Source organism: Varanus komodoensis, unplaced genomic scaffold (genome assembly GCF_004798865.1).
Source record: "Varanus komodoensis strain SLA01 unplaced genomic scaffold, ASM479886v1 scaffold91, whole genome shotgun sequence".
Classification (NCBI taxonomy): domain Eukaryota; kingdom Metazoa; phylum Chordata; class Lepidosauria; order Squamata; family Varanidae; genus Varanus; species Varanus komodoensis.
This window is the reverse complement of record NW_025336610.1, coordinates 55249-65981: the sequence shown is the minus strand read 5'-3', so window position 1 is coordinate 65981 and position 10733 is coordinate 55249. Positions and strand designations below refer to the sequence as shown.

Below are 10733 nucleotides of genomic sequence, written 5' to 3'. Positions count from 1 at the left end.
TGCAGCGTGGGGCCCAAGCATGGGGTTTATTGACAGCATGGGGGGGGCTGGGCACAGGCCGCTCCCACCAGGGAAGGGGGCTTCATCCATGGTGGGGGGGGTGTGGGGCAGCCCTGCCAGCCCCTGCCTTGGGGCACTGGAAAAAGACTGCAGCGATGTTCTGGGCAGGGGAGGGGGCTTTGGCGGCCACGAGCTGCGCGACGTTGTCGTAATGGTGGAAGTCGGCCCCGTGGAACAGGGACACTCCCGTGCGGGTGCACAGGGCACTGTCCACTTTGTCGTGAGGGATGGGCTGCGGTGGCCCCGGGAGGCGAGGGCTCGTGCGCAGGTCCACATGCCGGATGTGACTGCCTGTGGGGCAGAAGTCGCGTCAGGACCCAGGCCAGCCTCTGCGGGGCCTCGCGATGGCAGGCGGCTGTGCCAGAGCCCCATCCCGACAGGGAGGAGGGGGCAAACGGCCTCGCCTGCCCCAGGGGCCTCCCCGCAGCCTGGCCGGCTGCCTCGGCGGGGCCGGGCTCCCCCTGAGCTGCTCCGGGGGAGGGCGAGGGAGCCCCTGCGGCGCCGGCAGCCAATCCTCAGCAAGGCCCGGCCCCTCCCCGGGCGAGGGCGAGCCGGGGCAGGGCGTAGGGACGGGCCCAGCGCGGACACCCGTGGCTCCGCCTGGGGGGAAGCTGCACCGGACCCCCCGGACCTCCCCTCAGTACCTTGGATGATGTAGGCCTCGTGGGACTGCGGGCACGTGAAGGCAGCATCGGCGCCCCCCACGCCCAGCTCCTGCTGTAGGGCCCGGGGGTAGCCCTCGATGCGGGCGTAGCCCGGGCCGGCCTGGTAGATGACGACCTGTGGGCCCTGTGAGCCGAGAAAGGTGGGGCAGGTTGGGTGCCGGGAGCAGCCTTCCCCAAACCCAGCCCCAGCCCCACCTATGGAGGCCCCCACTCCACCCCCCGAGAGAGCAACTGGTGCCCTGGTGGGGGAGAGCACGGGTTGGTCGGGGAGGGGTGCAGAAGCCCTTCGGGTTCCAGCAGCTGCTGCAGAGCCGTGGGGTGGGGGCAGCCTATGGGGCCACGCGTCCTCCTCGGGGGCTAGAAAGGGGGAGGCTCCGGGGCCCCCACAGCCCTGCTCAGGTGCCCTGGGGGGCAGCCCTCCCTGCAGCTCCCTGCCTTCCCCAGGATCACCGCTGTCACAGCTGGTGAGCACCGCTGCCCCACCACTGGCTGCCCCACGGCGGCCTTCTGAGAGCGGGCCCTGGCCCTGCTGCCTCTGATTCTCTGGGGGCAGGCTGAAGGGAGAGGGAGGCCGGCAGGCACCGGCCTCCAGCCCACCTCCCTCGCAGGCACCACACACGGGGCCTTGCACAGGCCAGGCCCTGCCAGCTGGACCCTGCCTGAGCCCCCCCACCACAGTCACCCCCCACACACACTGCCTGCCCGCCTCTCGCCTGGGCCCACACCTGGATCAGGTACAGCTTGTCCTCCCAGCTGAAGGCAGCATCCACCTCCCCCTCCAGGCCCTTCCAGGTGTGGTTGAGCGGCCAGGCGTGCCACCCGTCCCGCGCCGAGTCCAGGCGGAAGTATCGACCCCCTGCAGTGAAGAGACAGCAGCTGTGGGGCCGTGTCGGACCCCATTCCCAGCGCGGGGGGTGGGGGCTTCACCTTGGCCCCCAACCACCTGCTCGGGGTCACATCTGCAGCCGTGCATGGGCACCCCTGCACCCCATTCCCGTGTGCTGGCGAGCAATGGCGCAAGTCCCCCATGCACCTCAGGCACCTCGGTCTGCAGCCACGGGAGGTGGAGGCAGCCAGCGGGAACAACCGGCCGCACCCAGCCCCCTCCCACTCACCCCCCGCACCGCCAATGCCCCTTTCCAGCGGCGGGGCGCCCTGTGCCCCTGACAGGTGTGCCCGCGCGGTTACCGCGGAAGGCGTATGTCCTCCCGGAGTCGTCTGACGAGAAGGCCTGGAAGGGGTGTCCACTGCAGCGGTTCAGGAGAGCCCAGACCGTGGCGTTGTGCCGTGCCGCGTGCCCGTGGCCTGCCCGGTTCAAGACGGGGAGGCAGAAAGGCGTCAGAGTGGCGGTGCTCCCGCAGCTGTCCCCGCTCGCCACAGCCACGCTGCCCCTCCCCAGAGGGAGCCCAGGGGGCCGGGTGGGATCAGGCCCTGCGGGCGGCAGGCGGGCGGGCGGGCAGCCCTCCCCGATCCCGGGGCCCAGCTCCAGGGGCCGCACGGCACGGGCAGCGGCTCTCACGGCCCGTCTTGGAGCCGGACGCTTGCGACTTGCCCCTGCTGGAGCGGCGCTCGGTGCTGTGGACTCACCTCTTCCGGGGCAGCGCATGAAGTAGTCCCTGGCGTCCCGGGAATAGTTGGGGGGCACCTCGCCCGTGACGGGGTTAAAGCGCAAGAAGTGGATGTTCTGGAAGCAGTAGTAGTGGTCCAGCCACCTGACGGCCGCCGTGCAGTGGGAGATGGCCGGCCACGAGCGCAGCTTCACCTGCCCGGTTTGCAGGTCGTAGGAGAAGACGTTCGTGTCTGGAGGAGAGGGGGCGGGCAGGGAGGCCCGTGGGGTTTGTGCAGGGCAGGGGTGGCCTGCGGCACGCAGAGGCCCACGGGCCACGCTTGGCGGTGCCTCTGCAGGAAGGCCAGGGAGGGGGCACCCCAAAACCTGCAAGGGCACCATGGAGACCTTCAAGGACAGGCTGGACGTCCCCATGGCGGGCATGTCGTGAGCGGAGCCGGCTGCTGCCGGAGGTCAGACTAGATGGCCCGGGAGGCCCCTTCTGACTCGCTCTGTTTTCTATGTTTCCGTGAGACCCGAGCAGGGAACACCCGGAAGGGCTTGTGTGAGGCCAGCTCAAGGCAGCTGCGGCCCCGTGGCCCTGCCCTGCCCTGCCCTGCCCTGCCGGCGGGATCGATCGCTCGCTCGATCCGCCCACAGTGGCTCTGCCCGGGGCGAACAGGGAGGTGGGCGGCCACCTCTTCCCAGGCCCCTCAGCACCCGGCCTCCACGTGGCCCACCTGCGCGACGTGTCCCCAAGCGCCACGCGCCGGGAGAGATGCATGGGGAAGGTGCCCCGTGGGCCCAGCCGCCTCTCCCCCACCCGGCTCGGGGCAGGAGCGGCTGCCACTGCGGACGCAGAGAGGGTGCCCGGCTGACCCACAGACCCGGCAGCTCCCCTGAGCCGCCAGGGGCGCGCCACCTCACCCTTGAAGAAGAGGATGGTCTCGGCCTGGCATTCCTTCGGGTGGCACTCCACCGCGGCATCCAGGTTCGAGGGCACGCCTTTGAACTCCTCCCCGATGAGCCGGGGGTAGCCTGGCCGCAGCTTGCCTTGGGCATAGGCCCACAAGCGCTCGCCCTGCAGGGGAGCAGCCCCTCGGTCAGTGCCCAGGACCCCCAGGCTGCCTTGCGGGCCTTTCCCTGACACAGGTGCCCCTGGGGGCAGCTGTGCCACGAGCCCCCCCAGCGTGTGCTCTCCTGACCTCCTGCCCTGGGCACCCCCCTTCCCGCTGGCAGTCCAGGCCCGGCTGGAGCAGCCCCTCTGCCACACCCAGACAGGGGGCTGGGGGGCAACCAGGCTGCCCTCGCCTGGCCGTGCTCATCCTGTCCTGCCCCAAGCCAGGGCAAGACACGAAACTGCCCCAGGCTGGAGGGGCGGCAGCTACGGCCTCGGCGCTACACACCCGGAAGAGATAGACGTTGTCATGCAGGTCCTGGCGGGCCACATGGTGGATCCGCAGCGCAGCGTCCACGGGGCCTCCAACGTCTGGCCAGGAGGCGTTGATGGGCTCTGCTCGGCCCGTGAAGCCCTTCCAGACAAGGTCCCCTGGAAGACGGGAGGGAAGGAGCCCGGCCAGGTGACCGCCCCACCATGTGCCCGGGAGGCCTCCGCCTGAGCCCCCGCAGCTCTCCCAAGCACAACCTCCTCAGGGCCCCTGCCCGCCCGCCCACCGGAGCGTCCCATGACGTGCCCTCGTATGCCTTCCCAGCTGCGAGGAAGGAGGGACGGGCGGGGGAAGCCCTGGAAGGGCCACCCGGGGATCGGGTGCCCTTCACGGACACGAGCGGATGCCGACTACCTTTGAAGAAGAGCATGGTGCCTCCCTCGTCCAGTGTGACGGCGTCAAAACCCGTCTCGTCTGCGCAGCGCCGCACGACCTCTGGGAGAAGAGCTGCCAGTAAGGACACGCTCCGGCCACCCCCAGCCCCGCTCTCGGCACTCCCGCACGAGCGCCCGGCCACAGCCCGGCCCCTCCTGTTTGCCCTGGGCACCATGCCTTGTGTGGGGCGCAGGAATGTTCTCACAGGTGGGGCACAAGCAGGGGGGGCTACTGGGGGCGTGGAGAACAAACCCAATCAAGGACCCGTGGGGGCAGCCTCTCCGCTCCTTCTGTGGCACCCCCACTGCCCCGGGGGCTGCTCTCTAGAGTGGGGAAGAGCAGCGCAGCCCCTGTGGTGCCCGGTCCTTGGGGGCAGGGAGGGGAGTCATTGGGGGCACCCCCCGCCAGGCTCACGCGCTCCGCACCGAGGGCTCCTGCTGCTGGTCGGAGGCCCCAGGAGACGCCTCCAGCGGGCTCCCGGCCAACGGCCAACTCCTCCAGAGCGGGCTGGCTGTCCGGGAGAGGCGGCCTCCGGGCGAGCTTCACCGGGCGCTGGGCGCCTCCTCGAGCTCGCGGAGCAGGGGCTGAGCTGCGCCCTCGAAGGGAGCCTGGCCGCGGGGGGGGGGGGGGCGGCAAAGGGGCTGGGCAGTCTCAGAGAGCCCGAGGCTTTCTGGAGCCCCACGGCTCCGGCCGGCAGGCCAGCCTGGGACGGAGGGTGCCGGAGAGTCCGGAGCCCAGCCCGGGGACCGGAGCAGGTGCTCGGAGCGGCCGCGCTCTCCCACCTGCGTCCTCGAGTGGCGGCTCCGGGCCCAGGTGGTGCCAGTCGCTGCTGTGGTTGCGCCCGCCGCGGCCCCTGGAGGAAGAGCGCCCGGTGAGCGTGCGGCTCACTCGCCCTGCCCCTGCGCCCCCGAGCAGGAGCGGCCCCAGAGGTCCGGCTGCGCCCAGAGGCAGAGCTGCGCCCGCTCCGGGGCGGGACGGGACCGGCCCGCGCAGCGCCGAGCGAGGGCTGCGCGGCGCGCAGGCGGCCGTTCACGCTCTGTCCCTGCACGGGCCCCTTGCGCGCCAGCTCTGCCTCCTTCGGCTCGGTCGGGAGAGCTGGCAAAAGCCCTGCCCGTCTCCCCGCTCCCCGGCGCGCCGCCCCGGGGCCCCGGACACTCACACCGGGTGCGCGAGCGCGGGCAGCAGCGCCCAGCCCAGGCAGAGCAGCCGCAGCGCGCCGTGCATGGTGCCGCTGCAGCGCCGGTCGAAGCTCCCGCGGGCCCGCGGCGCGGCCTCTTAAAGCGGGGCCGGGGGCGGGACGCTTCCCGCGCAGCCAGTCCGGGCAGCGCTTGCGCAACGGGCTCTGCCCCACGGGACGAGGCAGGCTGGGGGCCCGCGGCTACTCCCGGGCATCTGTGCTGTGGCTGAGTCTGCTATGAAGAGCGGGCGGGGGGGGGGGCACGAGCTTGAGGGGGAGCTTGCCCTTGAGCCCATGAGCACGCACGCTACTCTCTGGGTGGCCATTTCCTCCCGCAGGGCTCGTGGGGGGGCTGGGGGGGGCAGCTGCTCAGGACTGGGGTCTCAGTTGGGAGAAGCTGCCAGGAGGCTGAGGGGGAAGGCACCACTCCCCCCCCGCCCCCCGCTGTCCCTGGCCTGCCCCTTCCTGACAGGACTCAGCCTCCGGAAAATGCACCGGGAGGGCGGGGAGGGCAGGCCCCTGTTTGCTGAGCTGAGGACAAACAGCAGCATGTCCGGGAAGGCCGGTGGCTCATGCCAGCGCCCATTTGGCCTTGCCGAGCAACCCTTGCCCCTCTCCCGCCCAGCCCGCCCTTCTGGCTGGGCAGGGTAGGCGCTGCAGGGCTGAGAGAGGGGAGGGGGAGAGGGCAGCAGGTGGGGGGCCCGCCTGGCCATCGCAGCTGGACTTCGCTGCCGGGCAGCCGTGCTTGTGCTTGTGCTTGTGCAGCTTCCTGCCTTGGCTGAAGCACCTGGCCGGCCATGGGCCCGTGGCTTCTGTGGGGGCCGTACGGGGAGCAAGATGTCTGGGGCCAGCCTGTCCTGGCACGAGCCTTGGAGGGCACAATGCTTCTGGGCCTCGGAAGTGCCTTGGAAGTCGCCACACAGGCGGCATCTCCCTCCTGTGGCAAAGAACGCTGGTCCAGCCGGATTCTGGGCCAGGCCAGTGCCTTTCCTGCCCGGGACCAGTCATGCCATGCTGCCTCGGATTAAGGCACGAGGCGCCGACCAATGACTGGCTCTGCTAGGAAGAGGTGGGCATCTTCTTGATGAGCTGGCCAGTCTTGGGGGGGGGGGGGAGATGAGCCTTCCTGAGTTGGCCCTTTGCCAAGCCACAGCAGCTCTGCCCGCTCAAGCAGACAGCCTCTCGAGGAAGGTGAGCAGACGGCCACTCCGGGAAGGGCACCCTTGGAGGAGGGTTCGCACCTCCTCGACTTGGCTCTTCGGCCAAAACGAGAGTGGGAAGCACCGTTGGTGCGCCTTCCCCCGAGCACCGGAGCGTCTCTGACCCCTGGGATCCCAGCAGGGCACCGCAGGGCGCAATACCAGTGGTAATACAATGGGCACTCCAGAGCCCCCTGGCATGACCCAAGCCCACTCATTGCGGCTTCTTCCTTTCGCTGAGCTACTCAGAAGAAGCCTGGGAGGAGTCCCTGGAGGACCAACAGACTTAAAAGCAGAGGCAGGCAGAGGCAAGAGGCACCCTGAGGCCACCTAGAGCAGCACTCCGCTCACAGAGGCCGAGCCGCAGGCCCTGCAATATGCCGCACAAGCGGGACCTGAGCGCAGCAGCTCCCGATCCCCCCGCGCACCGCCTCTCCCCCTGCAGCCAGCACAGGGCCATGAACTGGCAGGGGGTCCAAACCGGCTGCTGAGCGGGACACAGAGCTTCTCAGCAGCACCCTCTCAGACTGGAGGGAGGCGGCTAGTGGGGCGCCGCAGGGCTCAGTCCGGGGCCCAGCACTCCTCAGCATCTCTATTAGCGGTTTAGATGAGGAACTACAAGGAAAGATAATCAGATAGGCAGATGATACAAAACTGGGTGGCATAGCAAGCACCCTTGAAGTCAGAATGAAGATCCAGCGCGTGCCACAAAGGCTGCCACAAGAGGAAGGCCAAGATCTCAAGTGCAGGACTTGGAATAATCAAGTCAAGTTATGGCAACTCAGATTCAAGCTGGACATCAGGAAGAACTTCCTCACCATCAGAGCAAGGGGGCAGTGGGACCAGCTGCCTGGGGAGGAGGTGGGCTCCCCCACACCGGGGACATTCAAGGTGAAACTGGGCAGCCCTCTGAGTGGGGTGGTGTAACGTGGTGTCCTGCACCAGCAGGGGGCTCGACCGATGGCCTGCATGGCCCCTTCCAGCTCTGCTGTTCTATGATCCGTGTCAACTGGCAATGGGTCATCTTCCGCAGCAGATAAAAAAACCTCAAGTAGAGACTAATAACAGTATCCCACAAAACACCAGAGGAAAGCCGGGCTGCAGCCCAAGTGAACTGGAATGTTTCTGTACCGATGCCCCGAGTAGGGGAAGTAACACAAACGCAAGCTGCACGTACACAAGGGCAACTACCACCTCACAGCAATAACCAAGACTCGCTGGGACGACTCCCATGCATGGAATCCAACCACCGACTGAGCCCCCCTTCGAGGCACACAGACAGGCCAAACGGGGGGTGGGTTGCACCATGTGTAAAAACATACTTGCAATGAAGTACGGGAGGACGCGCTCAGCAGCCACGCCGGGGGCGTCTGGGTCAGGTAAGGAGGGGCAAAGCACAAAGGAAGCCTCGTCACTGGCGTCTGCTCCTGCCCACCCAGTCGAAGAGCGGACAGGGAGGCCGCCTCCAGGGCGGACATGGCCAGCGCTGCACGAAGCACGATGTGGCCACCCCACCCCGGGGGACTTCGCCTTCCCGGGAGACATTTTTTGGAGGCATGGGCCCTCCAAAAGTTGCTTGGCAGGTATCGCCAATCACTTCCTCCAGAGGAAGGCAGAGGAAAGGACAAGAGGAGCAGCTGCTCTCGACCGAATGCTTACCCACGGGGAAGATGCAGTGGCGAGTGGTGGCCCAGGTCCCCTGGAGGAAGGTGCCTCCGCCACCCCCGAGCCCCCGGATATGAAGACAGCAAGAGTCAACTGCAGCCGCACGTGCACCGTAGCCTTTAAGGGGAGCAACTTTACGAAATTCTAGTCACTGTCCAGTGAGGCCCGGCAGCTCACTGTAAAGGGAAAAGCAGCCCCAGAGGGATGGGGATCCTTAAAAAATAAATTCTCAAAGGACCACAGCAACTAATTCCAACAAAAATGGCAGAAGACAACAAAGGAAGTCCTCCTGGCTCCACAAAAAGTTAAGAAACAACTTGAAAGCCAAAAAGGACACATACAGGAAGAGGAAGGGAGGCCAGGCCACTGAAGAAGAGGATAAACAGGCAGCAAAGACTCGCAGGGATGGCGAACAGAATGCTAAAGCAGGGAATGCACTGAGGCTAGTGAGACTTGCTACAAAGAACGAAAAAGTCTTCTTCAGTTACACTCAAAACAAAGACAGACAAAAGAGGGGAGTTCAGCAACTCTGTGGATGGCAAAAAGATACCAGATGGCAAGAAAAGGCAGAGATGCTCAACTCGTAGTTCAGCCCCGTCTTCTCCAGCAAGAGAAAACACAACCTACCTACCGAGGAGGAAGTACAAGACGAAAGGGCAGGATGGCGCATGTGCGCAACAGACAGACGGTCAAGGAGCACCTTGATGGGTTTGATGCACTCAGATCTCCGGGGCCTGAGGAGCCCCATCACCTGCACCCCACTGTCCTGAAGGAACTGGTGGAAGAACTCGCTGAGCCACTGCCCATAATCTTCCAGAAATCTTGAAAACAGGGGAAATGCCAGATGACTGGAGAAGAGCTGATGGTCTTCTAGTCTACAAGAAAGGGAGAAAGGCGAACTGGGGAACTAAAGACAAGCCAATCAGCCATCAATCCCTAGGAAAGTACTGGAGCTAATTGCTAAAAAACCAGTCTGCAAGCACTTTGAACAGCAGCCGGCAGGAGTTTCTTAAGAATAAGTCATGCCAGACTAACCTACTCTCATTTATTCCACTGGCAACCGTTCAAACATGCAGCAGAAACGCCGCGGACATCATGTACCTAGACTCTAGGACTGCATCCAGCCACGTGCCCCATGGCAGCCTGATAACAAGCAATCCGAAAATGGGCTCGACAGAACTCCTCTTGGGTGGGTCCACACCTGGCTGCAAAATAGGCCACTCAGAACGCTCATCAACTCCTTCTCCCGCTGGAGAGGGGGAACGAGTGGAGGGCCGCGGGGTCCGGCCCTGGAGCAGCGCGCTTCAACTTTTTAAATTGATGATCTAGATAAGAAAGTCCAGGGAACAAAGCTTAAATTTGTAAACGACACAAAACTGGCCTCCCCTGGCCTCTCAAGAGCCTCTTGATAGCCTTAAGTTCCTCTTACTTCAGTCAGACCACTTTACAGGTGACTCAGCATGGAGCCAATGGGAGCTCAATCACAGATTACCGGATATTTTGAAAAAATGGAACCCCTAAACCGTGGACTCAGGACTCGAGGAGGATCTCCCACAGACCTGCACACACAGAGGCCACCGAAAGTGGAAAGAAACACTGATTGCCAGTCTGGACTGCGGCTCTCGGGGGGCTTTAGCCACATGTGTGTCCATCAGTGTGGATAGTCAGTGCCTGGATTTTCCTCTCCCCTCCCTGTTCCTTTCCCCTCGCATGTCGTGTTTCACAAATGATTTTTAGTTATTCTAACTAACCCCCAGCACTATCGATAAGAATTTCTGCAGCAGTCCAAACAGTACAGCTCCTTGTGTAACTCGTACTTTGCCTTGCATCAGAAATGACTCCTGCGCACAGGTGAAACCGTGGAATGCCGAGGCACACGCCGCTCCCCACAGGCTGGGAGGGTTACAAGAAGAACCTGTCTGCGGGGGAGGGGGGGGGCTGAAACTGAGGCTGCCTTTGTCCTCCGAGCCCCACTGCTCTGTGAAAGCGTGTCTCACCAAGCACATCCTTGAGCTGGGACTCGGGGTGCTTGGCCTGGGCTCCAGGTTGGCGCAACGTGGGGCCAGGGCCAGGTTTGGGCAGCGCTCCCCTCCCCGACACTGCTTCCCTTCTCCCTACAGCAGCTGCCCACTGCTCACCCCCCCCCCCACTGCTGCCACGGGCTTTCCGGGAAGACAGCTATTAGGAAATCGAGGCAGGCAGGTGCCAGAGGACGGGAGAGAGGCCGGTGCTGTCCCTGTCCTTGAGAAAGGAAGAGAAGAACCTGGGAACTGAGGACGAGAGAATGTGACCCGGTCTCTGGGAAAATTCTGGAGCAGATTCTAAAACAGCCAGTCCACAAATCCGCGGAAAGGAATGCAGTGATTACTAGAAGCCAGCATGGATTCCTCGAGATCAAATCCCACCAGACGAATCTGATCTCATGCTTTGATTGTGCACCCTCCCCAATGGACGGTGGGTGCTGTGGACATCACCTGCCTTGTCCTCAGCAAGGCTTTTGACCAAGTGCCCCACGGCATCCTGATTAGCAAACCAGCTAGTGGGCTCCACGGAACAGCTGCCGGGGGATCCACAGTTGCTGGGTGGCTGCAGAATCAC

At 64.9% G+C, this 10733-nt stretch overlaps 1 protein-coding gene across 2 annotated transcripts; it reads right to left on the bottom strand.

Annotated features, from left to right (window-relative positions):
- HPX (hemopexin) lies at positions 1-5335 on the bottom strand. Of its 2 annotated transcripts, none has more exons than XM_044418589.1 (10): positions 5254-5335; positions 4877-4947; positions 4074-4154; positions 3678-3820; positions 3196-3352; positions 2313-2522; positions 1914-2030; positions 1451-1581; positions 705-849; positions 1-351 (listed from the first exon to the last, which is right to left on the bottom strand). In XM_044418589.1, the coding sequence occupies exons 1-10, from the start codon at positions 5316-5318 to the stop codon at positions 83-85; spliced, it is 1389 nt and encodes a 462-aa protein (XP_044274524.1). In that variant the 5' UTR covers positions 5319-5335; the 3' UTR covers positions 1-82. The 2 variants fall into 2 exon arrangements, with proteins under 2 accessions (XP_044274524.1, XP_044274523.1); XM_044418588.1 differs by having other exon boundaries at positions 2313-2525; positions 3199-3352.
- Between the last annotated feature and the right edge of the window lie 5398 nt (positions 5336-10733).

Excerpts from the sequence above, each read along its gene's own strand:
- HPX (XM_044418589.1), bottom strand. The coding sequence starts at position 5,318 with ATGCACGGCGCGCTGCGGCTGCTCTGCCTGGGCTGGGCGCTGCTGCCC. Across the intron at positions 4,948-5,253 it reads CCCGCGCTCGCGCACCCGGT|GGGCCGCGGCGGGCGCAACC; the intron begins GTGAGTGTCCGG and ends CTCTTCCTCCAG. Across the intron at positions 2,523-3,195 it reads CATCCTCTTCTTCAAGGGTG|CGAACGTCTTCTCCTACGAC; the intron begins AGGTGGCGCGCC and ends CTCCTCCAGACA.